General features: G+C 35.1%; 1 protein-coding gene across 4 annotated transcripts in view; it reads left to right on the forward strand.

Moving 5' to 3' along the window:
• The window catches only part of FBXL4 (F-box and leucine rich repeat protein 4), a 139266-nt gene extending 131010 nt beyond the window's left edge, over positions 1-8256 (forward strand). For 3 of the 4 annotated variants that reach the window (XM_020998325.2, XM_020998326.2, XM_020998327.2), the window contains exons 8-9: positions 2267-2579; positions 7710-8256. In XM_020998325.2, coding sequence (XP_020853984.1) covers positions 2267-2579; positions 7710-7873 — 477 coding nt within the window. In that variant the 3' untranslated portion in view covers positions 7874-8256. The other variant, XM_078155227.1, reaches the window with a different exon arrangement.
• The last annotated feature ends 10626 nt before the right edge of the window (positions 8257-18882 follow it).

Consider the following 18882-nt stretch of genomic DNA (forward strand, 5'->3'; position numbering starts at 1 on the left):
TGAAAATCTTTTAAAATCACATATTTTAAAATAAATAACTTCCTGACAAAATATCATTATAATAAATTTTAACAGCTATACTCTATACTCAAAAATAAATAATGAAATAGATATTCTGAAAGTGAAACTATAAGATGGTCTGGGAAACTCTTAGTATGTCATTCACTTCACTGTTGTTCTCATATTATTCCCATGAGGAACATAGCAATATTTAAAACTTTATTAATTTTGCTGGACTTTTCACCAGCCTCAAAATACTTTAATATTTTTATATTACATTTTACACAGATTAACTCATTTTACATAATTTTAATTTTTCCTATCACCTTACTATGTTTTTTTCTTCTTCAGGCAACTGGGCAACATTTATTCAGTATCCATCAGCAGCATGAGATGGCAACACATGAAGCTAAGGATTAAAATGTTTAGTCTTTCATTAACAATTTCCAAACTCCAGTTTTTGTGGCTTGTAGTTGTCTAGTTAACTTATTAATACTGACAGATTACAGTAGTAGATTATACCAATTGTATCCATTAAATTCCAAACCTAATGGTTTAATTAATTACTACTGTTCTTCATTAGGGCCTGTTACTACACATAGATGATGTTTAATGAATTTAACAAAGTAAACATTCTTGTTAGGTAAACAGCAGGTACATGAAGTTTATAGTAACACATCTAGTAGAAGAATCTTCCAGTAGGTTGAAGTTCAGAAGTCTAATTGTAGGCACAAAATGGCAGTATTAGGACCCCTCGATTCTATAAAACTTGATGAATTTATTATGTATAGAATTTCATTTAATAATTTCTATTAAATTTCTATGAAATAGTGAATATTCTGTTATCATTTTATGGTATGCTGAAGATGGTCAAACATTAGTGGGTAGATCTGTATTAATAAGAATCTTTATTAATAAGAATTAATGAGTTATACAGATAACCAACTTGCAAAAGAGTCACGTTTGAAAAGTTCGGATGTAGGTTTGGTGTTGGAAACTCGAAACGTTTTCCCATAGAAACAATGTTATAAGTAGTGGTTGGTAATTTCCTCAAAATAGCCATGTCATCCTATGATCCATAAAAGTAAAGTGCTGTAGAAGTTAATCATCATGTAATAGTGTGTCTGTGTTTGCAAAATTGTTCACAGAATTCCAAATTGAGATGCCATTTATCCCATTTTTTTTTTGTGGTCGAAACAAGATATTCTCTTTCTTCACTTACCAGGCAAGTCATAGCCGTAAAAGCACTGCTGATGGTGTCTCTAACAGGATAGGATTTGGAGGAGGTGGAACCAAGAATAAGGGATTCTGAGATTAGGTGCAAGAAAGGGATTAAGCTGGAATGAGGGACCAAGAAGGGAGTTCCAGGAGGTGGTGGTCAGGGAGCTATAGGTATAGTCCCTTCTGTTACTATAAGCCCCAAGAGAAAGTACTCAAGTAGTTCCTGCCATCCAGTTTTCTTTCTTATATTTAGGTATTGACTTGCCTACTTTTCTCTGCTCTTGGGAATGGGTCGAGAGGCTTGGAAAGGAGGAGAGAATAGGTAGTTCACATTAATTCATGGAGTAGGCAGTAATTTAAAAGCCCCATCCTATTTTCCCTCCCCATCCTTCTCTTTTTTTCAGGCAGACATTGTAGAAACAGTCATATAAGTACAAAATGGTAGAATTTTTGTTATAATAAAATGGGATGGGGTATATGGCCCTGGGGTGAAGAACAGAATTAGTCCCATAAGGACTGGGGATAAGGAAGTAGATCGGATGGGGTTGGGAGTGGGGAGTAGAAATGCATTATCAGACCAGACTAGTCCTGGGGCTTGATGGATTAGGTCAAATGGAAGAGAAGTCTCAGGGTTGACCCTTTCCTCTTTTACACTTGTTAGTCCTGCCACCTTATGCCTCACTCTTGTCCTGCCTAGGGAACTAGATAGGGATCATCAATACCAAGCTATTGGAGGTTGGGAGAAAAAGAGAAGAGTAAAGGGAAGAAAATGCCAAACCATGGCAATGAGGAAGGGAATTTCTACAACTAAGAGCCTTGAGCTATGGCAACTCTTAAAGTATTCCTTTGGTATGACAAAAGCCAAGAATCCCTCTCTCTCTGTCTCTCTGTCTGTCTCTTTCTCACACATACACAGGCACACAGACACACAGACACACACATTCTTGCAAACTTTAGTGGGTAATTAAGACTATAATAGTGTTTTTAAAAGTTTACATTTCTGAGGATAAAAGTATATAAAATACTGATTTTGTTTGGTTCACAGATTGAAGACTATGATGTGATAGCTAGTATGATAGGAGCCAAATGCAAGAAACTCCGTACCCTGGATCTTTGGAGATGCAAGAATATTACTGAAAATGGTATAGCAGAACTGGCTTCTGGATGTCAGCTTTTGGAGGAACTTGATCTTGGTTGGTGCCCTACCCTACAGAGTAGCACTGGATGCTTTGCAAACCTTGCACGGAGACTACCAAACTTGCAAAAGCTTTTTCTTACAGCCAACAGGTCTGTGTGTGACACAGATATTGAAGAACTGGCTAATAACTGCTCTCGTTTACGGCAACTAGATATATTAGGTAAGGAAATATTCTATAAATTATCTTAAAATCAGTTTTCTTTGATATGGAAACTTTTGTGGGGGAGAAGAGGAAGAACATCCTGACTGAGTATAACCTTGGCATTCTAAGTGCAGAAGAATACAGAGAGTAATTTTTTTTAAGGATTCAATATATCATTAAAATAATGCCATCACCATAAAGCATAATTATAACCATAATGTTGATCATTTGGGAGATCTTAGAGGTTGATCAGAAAAGAAGATGGGAGACAGATACAGGACCAAATGATAATACTCATTAGAAAGATTAAAATATCAAATCAGTAACACCTGGGTTCAAGTCTCATCTCTAACAAATATAAGATCAAGTCAGGAAGACTTGAATTCAAGTCTAACCTCTGACAAATATTTACTGCCTGGCCCTAGACAGTCATTCAAGCTCTTAGTTACCCAGACAACTCTCTAAGAGGATAAGTTGCTAGACATTTGCATATGTGTATTAGTAGAGGAACTTTCTTTATAGGATCTCACTGCAGAAGTGAAATCAGGATTCCAGAGGCAAACAACATCAGAAACAAAAACAAATCAGACTATAAGTATTGTAATTACAAATCTTGTAAGAAAACTGAATTTAATTAATAGTGATTTTCAAGTAAATGAAAGAGTAGGTAATCTCAGTGAGCATAGAATATTAGGAAGTGTACTTAAGCTATGGTATAAGGGATATATTTATATCTGTCTATCTATCTATCTGAACAATCTTAGATAAATTAAACTGTGAGCTGGTTCTTAAAGGAAATTGTGGAATTGCTATCTTTAAAGATCTAGCAACTGCGGACCTGCCCAAATACAGATATTTTGAAATCCTTTCTTACTCTCTCATTCTTAGATTCATACATTCATCATATGAAACATTCTTTACATATACATAGGAGTTCATTATGTTTTGTTTAGTCATTTTCAGTCATGGCCAAGTCTTCATGACCCTGTTTGGGGTATTCTTGGCAAAGATATTGGAAGTGGTTTGCCATTTTCTTTTCCAGCCCATTTTACAGATGAAGACATAGGCAAATGGGGATAAGTGACACAGGGTCCCACAGCTAGTGAGTATCTGAGGCCAGATTTGAATTCAGCAAGATGAGTCTTCCTGACTGCAAGCCCAGCACTCTAACCACTGTGCCACCTGACTGCTCATGAGTTCATCATACCTACCTGTAAATGGGAGTAAACAGAAGATTGTTGTGTTGTTGTTGTTCAGTTGTGTCAGACTCTTTGTGACCACTTTAGGGGTTTTCTTGGCAATAAGATATTGGAGTGGTTTGCCATTTCCTTCTTCAGCTCATTTTACAGATGAGGAAACTTAGGCTTGCCTAAGGTCACTTGCCCAAGTGGCTTGCCTAGGGTCACATAGCTAGTAAGTGTCTGAGGCAAGATTTGAACTCAGGAAAATTAGTCTTCTACTCTCCCCTGTGGCACCTAGCAGCTTCACCTGTCTGCCTTAAACAGAAGATACTGACTGCTAACATACGTACACAATATATGTGTATGTATATTCAACTAAAAATTCAACCTAAAAAAGATTATCTCTACAACAAATTCAAGTAGAAACTCAATAGGGAAAAGGTGGGTTTTCTTCCACAAGGATTATATGAATACCTGAGGAAATAAAGAAAGAAATAAAAATGAAATAAAAGCTCTGAAAGAAGTAGACAGAGAATAAATGGCTAAGAACAGAAGATGTTATACCTTATCCAGGTAACAGAAGCCCTGAAAAATTATAATGACCAAACACAAATCAGTGTCTCTATGAAATGGCAAGAAATTATAGAACAAAATCGAAGATTGAAAAAGTGTGTGTGTGTGGTGGTGGTGGTGGGGAATGTAAAATGTCTACTATCATAAACAACAGACCTGGAAAACAGCTCAAAGAAAAATTTAAGAATCTTGGTATGCTTTCTTTAAAAGCCTAGAAATTGTATTTCAAAAAAATAATAAGTGGAAACTATACAGATCTATTAGAACTAAAGATAAAGTAAAAATAAAAAGAATCCACCAATCACTTCCTGAAAAGAAAAAAAAACTAAACCAAAAACCCAAAAGGAAAAATCTCAGGAATGTCATAGTCAAAATCCAGAGCTTCTAGGTGAAAGAGCTTCTAGGTGAAAAAAATATTGCAAGCAGACAGAAGGGAAGAGTTAAAGTACCAAGGAAACAGAAATAGGATCACACAAGACCTGACAACTTCTGCCATAAATGAGAGGAGAGCTAATAATTAATAATAATAATAATGATGATGATGATGATGATGATAACATTTATTAAGTAGCTGCTATGTGCTAGACTTTTTGCTAAGTGCTTTATAAATGTTATTCCATTTAATCTTCACAACAACCCTATATTATTATTAATCCCCATTTTACAAATATAAAAACTGAAGCAATAAGAGATCAAGTGACTTTTTCAAAGTCACATAGCTAGTAAGGGTCTGAGGCAAGATAAGAACTCAGGTTTTTCTGACTCCAAGCCCAGCACTCTATCCACTACCCCACCATGCCACAGTGTTCCAAAAAACAAGAAATATAGGCTTCTTACAACCTACAATAACTTGCCCTGGAAAAGTAACTATAATCCTACAGGGAATAAAATGGATCTTTAATAGAATAGAAGGCTTTGAAATATTCCTGTGATGCTGATTAGAAACTCTGAAATGCAGACCCAGGAGTCAAAGAATCCTGGAAAGGTACATGTATTTGAGCACTTAGAAGGGACTGCATGATATGGTTATGCTAATGTCATAATAGGATGAGGAGAAACGAGTGTCATTTCAAAATCTAATTATCTTCAAGGAATATCAAGGTGATTAAATAAGACAAACAGAAAGGAGATTGCTTCAGTTATAAATCATTAATGTGAATCACCTTCCTTAACTTTTCTCACTTTATTGTAAAGGTGGGGGAGAAGTACTAAGAGAGGAAATATTATAAGGATGTGATGGAGAAAAATACACAGTTAACAATCATAACATGTCATGAACATGAGTAAGTTAAATACTACTATCCAAGATATCTAGGGAAATGATTCAAATATATAAGAACAAGATCTGTTCCCAGTAGACAGATGGTTAAAAGATCTGAACAAGAAGTTCTCAAAGGATCAAATTCAAGCTCTAGTATAGCAGTCATATAAAAAAATGTTCCAGATCACTATTCATAATAGAAATGTGAATTAAAACATCTCTGAAATTCAACCTCTCGCCCATCAGACTGTCAAAGATGACAAAAATTGAAAATGACTTTTGTTGGAGGAACTTCAGGAAAACAGGCACACTTATATACAGCTGGTGGAACTGTGAATTGGTCCAGCCTTTCTAGAAAGCATTTTGGAACCATACACATATGATGCCTTTATAAGGGAATATATATCCCTTGTACAGTTGGATAAAATGATCTCTGAGGTCTCTTTCAACTCTGGGATTCTGTGAAATCAGTGAATATGTCATAGAGGAGATCACTTCTGAGCTGATCTTAAAAGGAAGAGAAAGATTTCAACCAACATTGATATGGGGAGAGTGTTACTGTTTTATATATGAATGCACTGAGATTTGATTTGGCTGAAATATAGTGTATAAAAGAGAGTAGAATGTAATAAATTTAGAAAGGTAGTTTAGACCCAAATTGTGTTGGGCCTTGAATAAGAGATTAAATAGTTTGCGTTTTGTACTACTGTCAGTGGGGATCACAGAAGTGGGTTTTTGTTTTGTTTTGTTGTTGTTGTTGTTTTTTTTATATAGGGCAGTGGTGACCAAATCAGGGATACTTATTAGGAAGATCATTTGTGGAAATGGGAAGGCAACAAACCTGTATTAAGAGTGTACTATGTGCCAGGCATTGCGCTAAGTGCTTTACCAATTGTATCTCATTTGATCCTCACAACAATCTTGTGAGGTAGGTGTTACATTTTACATTACATAGTACGTTTGAGAAAAATGAGGCAGGCAAAGTGTAAGTGACTTGCCCAGAATACACAGCTGGGAAGTGTCTGAGGCTGGATTTGAACTCAGTTCTTTCTGACTCTAAGCCCAGGACTCGATCTACTGTGCCACCTAGCTGCCTCTTGAAAGATGGGTTTTAGAGAGGAAAGACTGGAGACAAGAACTTGTTATTCCAGATGTTATCCAGAGGAGAGATAATAAGAACCTCAGTTGACTGGATTGTGTTAGTGTGACTGAAGGGAACAAGAGGAATGATACTATGAAAGTAGGATCTGTAAGTCTTGGCAACTGATTGAATTGGGGGCATGGAGAGTGAGGAGTCAAAAATGACTAAGGTTTTGGATCTGGGTGACTTTTAAAAGGTGGTGCCAATAAACAGGACTAAGGATATTGAGAAGGGGGCAGTTTTATTGGGAAAATTATGAGCAAAGATCAACTGTTACAGAATCAACTGTTAAAGACAGGTAGGACCTTGAAGATTATCTTGTGTAGCCTCCTCATTTCGCAGATGAGAAAAATGAAGCATAGATATTCAATGACTAATGTAAGGTCATAAGCTAATTACAAATAGAATGATAACAAATCTAAGTTTTTTAATTCCAGAAGCAGTACTTTTTCCACTATACCAGTGAGTCATAGGTGGAAGTTAACAATAATCAAACCAAATTCTAATGGCATGTTTCTTAAAATGTTTTTAATAGGAAATAGCAATCTGTAAGAAACTTACACACACTTCTTAAGGTTGATTTTTTTTTATGACTTTGTAGTCCTTCCTTTAAAATCTTCCTCATGGGTCATAGTCCATTATTTGCTGGGGAACCCTAGTTGGGCCAAAATTACTTCCATTACTATATTACTTATTTTAGAATGAGAAAATAGGAATGTAGATAGCTGGCATTTTTTTTTTCATACTTCATGAAAAGTATTGCCAAAATTCAAGGTCCTAACCTCATAAAGGATAAGAAATCCAAACTTTTAACAATGGAAATTATTAAATTATCTCAGGGATTTTCAGTGATCAAAAGTATGCAAATTTATATTGAGTCTTTAAAAGAACAATTCGTTTTCTGTGAAATAGTAATACTTAATGAAGTCATTCTATTAAAAGCAAATTTTAAAATAAACAATTCACTTAACCTTTTTTTTTTTTCTTGACAGGGACAAGAATGGTAAGCCCTGCATCTTTAAGAAAATTGCTGGAATCTTGTAAAAGTCTTTCTTTACTTGATGTGTCCTTCTGTTCACAGATTGATAATAGAGTTGTTCTAGAATTGAATGCCAGTTTTCCTAATGTGTTCATTAAAAAAAGCTTCACTCAGTGACTCACCAGTCTATGTGCTGCCATGGAATTAATTTGACATCATGTGATTGGTTTTGTTTGTTTGGGGGTAGATAGAAATGGACATATACTTTTTAAAAGGAAAGTAAGAAATTACTCAAGGAGAAAGATAAAATCATATTTTCATAAAATAGGGGGCATCTATACAAGAATGTAATATGAACATGCTGGGGAATTAATAATAATTCTTATTATTCTGTATCTAGTGATTGTTTTACTCATTAATCACTGGTAATGCACGTTTTAATCAATAGTTATGAATTCAACCTAAAATAATTTACTTCTAATGTAAAAATTTTAACCCATATGTAAAGGTACATTTTGTGTAATAAAGTACTGTGATATTTATGTAAAAAATAAAGTTAATTTTCCATACCTAACAATGAGGACTGATATTTATCAGATGCCTTTATTTACTGAGTTATGGAACTTTAAAATCAGCTTTTACTAGGAAGCTTTTGTGACTGGCATGTAATATTTTATCACAGAAAAAAGCAAATTTGAAGGAAATTTTACTTCCTTTTAATTTTTTCTTTGGGGGCAAGAGGAGAATAGACTTGGACCTACCCATTTTAATCTATAACATATTTGGTAGGAGGTATGTATTCCCTTTTAAAAAGATGATATACAATGCTGTTTTACAGTACACCTTTAATGATATAGTACATGTACGAAAGAACCCTCTGGGAATGTGAGCAGAAACAAAAAGGAAAGAAAATTACCTACTTCTTCTAGCTACTGTATATATAATATTGGTGTCAAGTACTTACTGTCACATAACTGATAATGTATAGAGGACCCCAAAGCAATTTTCTTCTCAAATTCCTGTCACCTTGGATTGTGTTGACTTGTGCTGCATCTGCTTACCATATGAAACACTGAAAAGTATATGATCCAAGATAATATATCAGCAACTCTTCCCCAGATTGAATACTTGACTGATATAAAAGAGAAAACACTCATTTTATGTAGAACAAGACCACATCCAACTCTCATTCATAAATTGAGTATCCAATTTGATACCTGTTCAGGACTTTTTCCTTCCTTCTGCTACCTTAATTTGGCACTTTTACTATTTACAGTTAACACTAACATCACAGTATAAGCAGAATAAGCAAACAAAAAACAGGAATGGGGAATTTAAACTGGTTAGTTTTGCAGCTATTTTTCAGTGTTCTTAATGATTTTATAGTATAAGAGCTTGAAAGTGATATTACAAGAATTCCCCAAGTTAATAATGGATTGGTGAATTTCTCTTTTACTACTGAGAGAAGCTATGCTTTGAATAACACTTTACAAACTTTTTAACATTTTAATTATTTTTAACGTTCTTTTCTTTTTTAAATTTTGAGCTCCAAATTCTCTCCATCCCTCCCACCCCCTCCTGTGCCTTCTGATGCAGTACAGCAATTACACATGTGAAATCATGCAAGACATTTCCATATTAGCCATATTTACAAAAAAGCAAGAAAGATAAAGAAAATGAGAAAACTATATTTCAATTTTCCCTCAGAGCTCATCAATTCTTTCTCTGGAGGTGGATAGCATTTTTTTTTATCATGAGCTCCTTGGAATTATCTTGGATCACTGTATTGATCAGAGCAGCCAAGTCTTTCACAGTTGATCATCACCACGACATTGCTGTTACTGATCTCCTAGTTCCTCTCACTTCACTTTGCATCAATTCATATAGGTCCTCCCATATTTTTCTGAAACTACTCCCATCGCCATTTCTTATTGCATAATCCATCATAATCATATGGTACAACTTATTCAGCCATTTCCCAATTGATGAGCATCCCCTTGAGTTCCAATTCTTTGCCATCACAAAAAGATCTGCTATCAATATTTTATACAAATAGGTCCTTTTCTTTTATTTTTATCTCTATGAAATGTATACCTGGTAGTAGTAGTATTGGGTCAAAGCGTATGCACAGTTTTATAATCCTGTGGGCATAATTCCAAATTGTTCTCCACAATGATTGAACCGTTCACTACTCTACCAGCAGTTCATCTAGTGTACCTATTTTTCCCTCATCCCCTCTATCGTTTGTCATATGGTATGGGGTCGTATCTCAGAGTTGTTTTAATTTCCCTTCATCTAATCAATAGTGATTTAGAGCATTTTTATACAACTATAAATAGCTTTGATTCTTCTGAAAACTCCATGTTTATATTCTATGATCATTTATCAATTGGGGAATGGCTCTAATTTTTATAAATTTGACTCTTTTATAATTAGCATATATTTGAAAAATGAGGGCTTTTTCAGAGAAACTTGCTATAAAAATTTTGGTATTACTCCATTGTCTATCATACCTTTAAGCATAATGACGTTTCCCTGATTATCTCTCTTAATTAGATCTATTTTTGCTTTTGCTTTGTCTGAGATCATGATTGCAATTCATGCCATTTTTACTTCAGCTGAAGCACATTAGATTCTGCTCCTGGTTTCTGATCCATTCTGCTGTTTGCTTCTGTTTTATGGGTGAGGTCATCCTAGTCACATTCACAGTTATGATTACTATCTATTTTCCTCCATCATATTTTCTTCTGTTTCTTTCACTCTCTTTTTATCCTGGCCTTCCTGAAAAGTCTATTTTACTTATAACCACTGCCTTCCTTAATCTGCCCTCTTTTTAATCATCTGCCATCCCACCTTTCCATCCTATTTCCCTATTGGATAAGTTACATTTCTATACCCAATTTAGTGTGTATATCTATTCTTTCTTCTTCCAATCAATTCTGATGAGAATGTGGTTCAAGCATTGCCCTCCACCCATCCCCTATTTTCCCCTCCATTGTAAAAGCTCTTCCTTGTGCGCCTTTTTATGTGAGAAAATTTTCCCTATTCTGTGTCTCCTTTCCCTTTTCTCCCAGTGCATCTGTCTTTCTTACCACTTCATTTTTTTTTTCAGATCATTCCAATATGATTGACTCACATCCAGGCCCTTTGTCTACGTAAACTCCTTTTAATTGCCCTAATAATGATAAAACTCTTAGGAGTTACAAGTATCAGCTTCCCATACAGGAATGTAAACAGTTTGACTTTATTATTGAGCCCCTTCTGATTACTCTTTCATATTTCCCTGTTTATGCTTCTCTTGAATCTCGTGTTTGAATGACAAATTTTCTATTTAGCTTTGGTCTTTTTATCAGGAATGCTTGAAAGTCCTCATTTCATTAAATACCCTTTTTCCCCTGAAGGATTATACTCAGTTTTGCTGAGTATTCTTGGTTGCAATCCGAGCTCCTTTGCCTTCTGGTATATCATCTCCCAACTCCTCTACTTCAGTAATTGGAAGCTGCTAAATGTTATGTGATCCTGACTGTGGATGAATGATATTTGAATTTTTTCTTTCTGGCTGCTTGAAGTATTTTCTCTTTGACCTGGGAGCTCTGTAATTTGGCTATTATATTCCTGGGAGTTTTTGTTTTGGGATCTCTTTCAGGAGGTGATTGGTGGATTCTTTCAATTTCTGTTTTGCCCTTTGGATCTAAGATATCAGGGTAGTTTTTCTTGATAATTTCTTGAAATATGATGTCTAGGCTCTTTCTTTGATCATGGCTTTCAGGTAGCCTAATAATTCTGAAGTTATCTCTCCTTGATCTATTTGCTTAGTCAATTGTTTTTCCAATGAGATATCTCACATTTTCTTCCATCTTTTTCATTCTTTTGAATTTATTTTATTGTTTCTTGATGTCTCATGGAGTCATTAGCTTCCATTTGCTCAATTCTAATTTTTAAGGAGTTCTTTTCTTCAGTGAATTTTTGTGCCTCTTTTATCATTAGTCCAATTCTGTTTTTAAGGTGTTATTTTCTTCATTTTTTTGTGCCTCTTCAAGCTGTTAATTCTCTTTTCAGAATTTCCCTGCATTACTCTCATTTCTTTTCCCAGGTTTTCCTCTACCACTCTTATTTCTTTAACTGTTCCAGGAATTCTTGCTGGCCTTGGTCCAATGAACATTTTTCTTTGAGGCTTTTTTTGGGTAGCTATTTTCACATTGTTTTCTTCTGAGTTTGTGTCTTGGTTTTCCCTGCCACTGTAATGGTTTTTTATGCTCAAAATTTTTATTGTTGTTATTTGCTTATTTTCCCTGCCTATTTCTTGACTTTGAATTTTATGTTAGAGTTCAGCTGTGCTCACCTAGGAGTGGAGAGGCACTATCCCAAGCTTCAGGCTTTTTCACACTACTATTTTCAGAGATAGTTTGAGAATCTGCAAGTTTTTGGTGCTTCCTAGGTAGTGTGATTCTGGGAGAGGTGTGGTGACTGCTCTTCTGGCTTGTTCTTTGGTCTTTACCCAGCAAGGGCTCCTGGTTCCCTGTAACTGTGAAAATTAGTATTTGCAGTCTTTGCCTTGGAATTGTGACCAGGGCCCCTAGCTCCCTTGCCAGCTCCTCTGTGCCCTGGAACTTTGACCCAGAACTGAATATGGTCAATAGATCTACCTGTCAATGCTAGCTATACCCAAGGCCCACAAAGATTCCCTTATAATCCTTGTAACTAGTTGTTATGACCCCCTTACCATCTCTGGGCTGAGAGCTTCTAAAGCTGCTGTTGCTGCTGCTGTTGGCTACAGCCTCTACACATACTGGCTCCAGACAGGCCTTCACCCCAGTGTCACAGACTTCTGCTGACCCTTAAGGATTCTTTAGGTAGGAAAAATATCTCACTCCAAACTTTTGATGACTTTGCCACTTCAAAATGTAATTTGAGGGGTTATTTTAAAGTTTGGAGGGGGAAGGGGGCCCTTGAGTATACAAACAATGATTACATAACTCATTAAGGAGCATTCTGATACTAAAAGAATCATTCAAAGTAGCTATGAGCCTGTAAACCCCCACAAATTTGGAAACAGTGGTTCCAAACCATAATACTAATATCAACATCTTTAAAAGATTTTATGGAAATACTAATGGCCATTTTATTAAATTATATATATTATTTCTCTAACATTTTTACAAAATTTCAATAAGGTCCAAATACAAAGGAGAGTACATAGATATCTGTTGTTTACACACACATATCGCTATGTCTTTTTCAGCTAGATATATGGATCTCATTTGCTTTCTGGAAATAACTTTAAAATATTTTTAAAATAGTTAAATCAATATATTCATTCTACAGACAAATGTCTGTCCTGTGGTGGTTCTTTGTAACATCTGATTGAGTTAGATATACTCAGTTTTTTTTATTTCATTTTCCCCCAATTACATATACAAACAATTTTGAACTTTCATTTGTTTTTAATTTTAAGTTTCAAATTCTCTTCTTTCTTCTCTTTCCCCCTCCCCAATATGGTAACTAAATTGGTATAGGTTATACATGTGCAATCATGCACAAAATATTTCCATAATAGTCACAATATATTTCCATATTAGTCTGTACTCTTACATAAAGTATCCACTGCCACATCCTGGAGTCTAGAACCTTTTGGAGTTCTCTCTATTTAACTAGGGTTCTGATTTTTTCCACTGTTATTTCCTAGTCATCTGGAATTTATTATAACATCATAGCACTATAAATAGACATTTACTTAAAATGGAATCCAAGATGTACAATAAGTTATAGGACTCAAACGGTAGACACTCAGCATCTATTACTCAAATTATGACCTCCCAAACTTGGGGAATGTAGGTTATGCAAGAAGCTTATCATATCAGCACTTTAATAGACAAGAAAAAAAAAATTTTTGAGTCCACTGTTTTAGCACAATCTATAGCTTCAATATGAGTAAACCATGGCACTGTATGAGAAGATGAACCTATACTAGCAACTTGCTCAGTCTTGATGGCAAGATTGTAAGATCCTTGACAGGATGCTGTTGATGGCATTGCTTCTCAGCACCAGATCTGCTGAACTTTGAAGTCTTGCAACTGGGAAGGTCCACAGCTGTTGCTTTCCAGCATCAATGTGCAGATTTAATTTGCTTGACTATACTTATTTGTTACAAGAGAGGGCTTTTATTTCGGCAGGCGTTGGGGGTGGTTATGGTTATCCAAAAGGAAAGAAAACAGCATCAGTTACACATTTTAAAAAAAACACAACACAGAACACGAAGTTCAGAAGAGGACATAGACAAATAGCTTGATACTATAATGTTAAATTTAATATGTGTATTTTTTCTAAAAGCTGTACTAGAGATTAATTTTTTATATGCAGTCTTCTTTTTCTTTGTATATAAAAGTCTTGCTTGATGTTTGTCAAATACATAACAAAAGAGAAAAGTTATTAACAGAAATCGTAAATGTTTGTTAAACTAAATATCATTAATCACTTCTGATTCACTGAAAAGTAATAGCTAAGGAGAGGGCAGATGAAGACCTTATCACCTCTCGTTATCTTTCTCTGCATGGAAAATCTGATAGTATGTACTACTTAAGTTCAACACTGGAAAACTCTGGCTAGATAGACTAAAGTACCTTGAACTTATGGCATGTTATACTAGTCCACCTAAGTTCTCTTGTTTGAAGTCATATAGTCTACACCAGTGGTGTTAAAGTCAAATACGAACAGATCCCTGGGGACTGCATATTGACTTAAAAACTACAAAATAAAATTACCTAATATATTTTTATTTATTTGTCAAATATTTCTCAATCACATTTCAGTCTGGTTTGGGCCACACTCAGCCAGCAATAAGGTTAACATCTATAGTCTACGCCAGGCCTTCACCACATACAGCCCACAGGGCCACTTGCAGCCCACCAAAGGATTGTGGGCAGCACACAAAAAATATAGAGGATATGAAAGAAAGTAAAGACGTAATGAGTGCTTTGTGTGTGTCCCACTTAACCGGCCTTCCGCTAGTGTATTGTCCCTGTCATGTAACTTGATGGGTGGGTTGCCACTGTGTACTCTCTTCTGTTTGTCACATGACCCATAGCAACTATCCATCATCAGTCTGTCTCTAGTCTGAGAGGACTAATCTGACAATCATATCTTTTCACTCTGTTTTTGGTCGTTACTGGCATTGAACAGAGACAAAGTGAGTTTAGCCACGCACCAATGCAGCTGATGCCCACTGTGTGCTGAGTGGCAACAATGCAAGGGCTTCTTCCCTTCACTATGTGGCTGCCTTCCAAATTCCATGAGTGTCAGTATTTCTTTGTATGTGAGCAGTTGCTGTGGAGTGTTTTTGGTTCTAACATTGAAGTTTTTGAGGTGACTGTAAAATGGGTGATAAAAAGAAACAAAAGATCAAATCACAACATAGAGTGTTTAACCTGGAGTGGATGAATAGATACTTGTTTTACACGAGAGACAAAATATCGTGCCTTGTTTGCTGAGAAGTAATAGCCGTTCCAAAGGAATACAATCTTCGTCACCATTTTGAATCAAATAGCCTGACTTAAGCAAATAAAAACAGGTCACAGCATCCAATTTGTTGAAAAATCTCAGTGGAGAACAATGGTTTTCCAAGAAAGTAAATTCAGGAAATGAGGCAGCTGCTAAGGTTAGTTGGCAGATTTCTAAAGAAGTCTATTTCAAACATGATTCCAGAGTGTGATAAATTGATTGCTGACGAGAAGTGTTATGTGTCCCATTAACTAAATGTAAACAGTAAGTAAACCTGGAAAATGTATTAAAACATCTACTACTTAGCAAAGTAATTTTTAAACATTAATGTGATTTCTTTATAAATAAAAATCTTAAGTAATGTGTAATTAATTGATATTAATTGAAATTTCCCCTTTTTTTAATATGGTTTATTTGCAAAATAGTTTAATCATTAATTATGCCTTTACTTGAAAAGTGAGCTGCCAAAAACTTATCTGCAGCCCGAAGAAGTCTAGCCTATTTTAATTCTGGCCCCTACCACTGCCAAGTTGTACAGATCTGGTCTACATAAATCTGGATCTTCCCACTCTGTAGGACAAATCATATGGACCATGGGAATTCTGTGATAATGCAGTTGACTAACATCGTTTTTTCAAGTGGTTCCAACCATCTTCAGTCTCAGAGAGGGCAGTTTTCTGAATGGAGGAAGTGTCCCATCTAACAGTTGAGACCTCATATTTTGGGATTGCCTCCACCTAGGAAACAACAAGATTTAAAAATGACTGAGTTGGAAATGAGTCAGCTCTCAAAGAGTGCTCAGATTTTGAGGAGAGAGACTGAGGAGATGAAGGATACAAGGCAATAAAGAGAGAGTGTCATTACAAGTTTGGCCTGTTCTTGAACTGTACTGATCCACTAGCCATGAGCAATCTGGAAGAATTGATCAGAATCCTGTATAACCTAGATAATGAATAGCATGCCAAGAGGCAGTAAGAAAGAAGATCCTGAGGTTATTGTTTTGTGACAGATCTGTAAACAAAAAATCAGTGGTATCAGAAACCTATTTCCTCCTCTCACTCCTTATACTGTGACTCTCCTCGAGGGCATGAGTGGATCCACTTTTGTAAACAGTGTTTAATTGTGTGAACTCCTTTACTTATTCCTGGCGATGAAGCAACTGGTGGGACAAACTAACAGAATTGTCTTTCCTGAAAGCTAACCTCCTTCAACTAAAGACATAAGCCTAGCCTTCCAGAGAATATGGAGCTGGAGATAAGAAAGTCACCAGCTATCTAAGAATCATTGAGATCCAAGTACTTCCCCTAAACTTCCTCTGGTTTTGAGCAAAATATACATTGTCCAGAGTGAGCATGGAATTTAACAATGCTTTATTCTTTTTGTGAATAGGGTCAGGTTAGTGGTAAGAAGTGTCACCTGGTGGTTACATTTTTTTTTAATTAGCAAACATTAGATGAAGCTGCACAGCAAATTCCTGGTTCTGTGTGCATTTTCATCCCTCCTCTCTCTGGTGTGTGTGTATTTGTTTTTTCCCTCTGTCCTCTTATTTGCTCATCTTGTGTTAGTTTCTTCCTGGTGTTTCTGAAATTCCTTGCTGGTAATGTTTGTTGATAGAATAATATCATGCTGCTGGATCCAATCCATTAATATATCTCCTCTTTGTACTATACAAATGTTAATTTCTTCCTCAATTTCTAGAATTTTAAAAATTAAAAAATTTTCTTTTTAAAAGGAACTAGAGATAAATCACTCCATTCTTTTCATGACAGAGAGATGATGGAGTTAAAATCCAGAATGAGACATGCATATTTCGACATGGCCAATGTAGGAATTTGTTTTGCTAAATTATGCATATTGTTGGGATTTGTTTTGTTTTGATTAGCATTTTTAATTATTCTATTGGAGGAACAGTAGAAGGAGAAAATAATAAACATTTGTAAAGTACTTTAAAGTAAACTTTAAAATATTTTTTTAAAAAATAAAATGGTCATTTTAAGCAGGAAATGTTTTTCAGGTTTGCAAAATGATTTATTTACATCAACAAATGTGTGTATATATATATATATATATGTTGTATATATTATATGTGTATATATGTATTTATGTTTACAATCTATCCATTATTATTGTTATTATTATTAAATATAGTATAAAGGATTTGGAACAGACTGGCAAATTAGCATAATCCCTATAACTAACACATACAAAAATGAGAATCACATTTGTGGGTTGGACCCAAGGTTCATCTATCCTAGTATTCTGTCTGTCTCACACAGGCTTTAAGGCACATATTGTAGAGGGAAATAGTTCTCATCCTTCAAATCATTACCAAACATTAGAGTTGCCATCCACAAACATTTTCATTTCCCTGCTATCCATTAATTTATCTAATCCCTTTTGAAACATGTTCATTTTTATATTTCACCACTTTGTGAGGTTATAAGTCCTGTAAGTTTGCTACCCATTATGCGATGTAGAACTTTGTGTTCATACTAAAGTAAACTCTTTGAATCATCAAGGGGAGACTCCATATTATAGAATTCTAGAATTCTGCAGCTCAATCAATATTTACCCTCATAGTTCATGACTTTATAGACTACAGTCATATTTTCTCCTCTCTTTTATTTCAATTTGGCTAAATAAATGTTGAGTACCAACTTTGTGCAAGGCAGTATGTTTCGTTCTTTTATCATCCATACTAAGGAATTCTGATTTTATTTGTGGCCTAATACTACAGCCTTATTCTGCTACCAAGCCTTTAAAAATGTTGATTAGTGTGGTTATCATGATTAAAAGTAAGGGCTTAATATCACCCTAGCCAGTTTTCTGATGTTAGAATATGTGGTCCTTCTGTATGCCATCTATACCTCAAAAGCTCTCCTTAACGAAAGAAACAGTCACCAAAAAAATGGCCTATTGGTCCATTATCTCCATTGCCATCAGTTGTGTCTTTATTTTGTGATAAATGTTGATTTTACCATGTGGCTAAGAGAAATAATTTCATCAGGGGCTAATCATGGTGAATGGAAACATTCAGAAGGTAATCCTTGATCCCTGTTGGGAAAAGAATTAAAGAATAATAGATTGTTAAGTTCAGCCTGCTGTAGAACTAAAATTTGTAATATAACGTGCTTGTGTCTCAGGGAAAAATAACTTCTTTAGGACTTATCTACTCTCTGCCCATAGATTGATTACCCATGAGTCTCTTTGTAGTGGAGACAATAAGAAAAAAAATGTTCTTTGTAAGGTAGTTTTATTTTACAGTGTTTCTCATGTGTACCTAAATTGACAAAACATTTAGACAACAGTTCTCATGTAAGAATGTGTACTACTACCAATAGAACAAGGAAGCAAATACCATGTTTGGTTATCATTTTCTATAATGAATAATATGGATGGTTGGGATCTTTTTTTAATTCAGACTTTAAAAAGGTGCTCACCACTGGTTCAGATTCAAAGCAGAGTACAAACACTTGGCAGATTTGCATAATAACTTTTCCTTTTCATTAATTTGCTATTGATATTTCATAAATAGCTCCACTTATGAAATGTTATGAAAATCTTGCCAATGACCTTACTAGAACCTAATTGCAAAAAAGTTTTGTTAGTATTACTTTGTACTTACAGCCTAGTCTTATAGCAAGATAATGTCACTAAGTAAATGTGGTGATGGTTGGCAAGAAATAATC

The sequence above is a fragment of the Phascolarctos cinereus genome, unplaced genomic scaffold (assembly GCF_003287225.1).
Source record: "Phascolarctos cinereus isolate Bilbo 61053 unplaced genomic scaffold, phaCin_HiC Scaffold_5;HRSCAF=322, whole genome shotgun sequence".
Lineage (NCBI taxonomy): Eukaryota > Metazoa > Chordata > Mammalia > Diprotodontia > Phascolarctidae > Phascolarctos > Phascolarctos cinereus.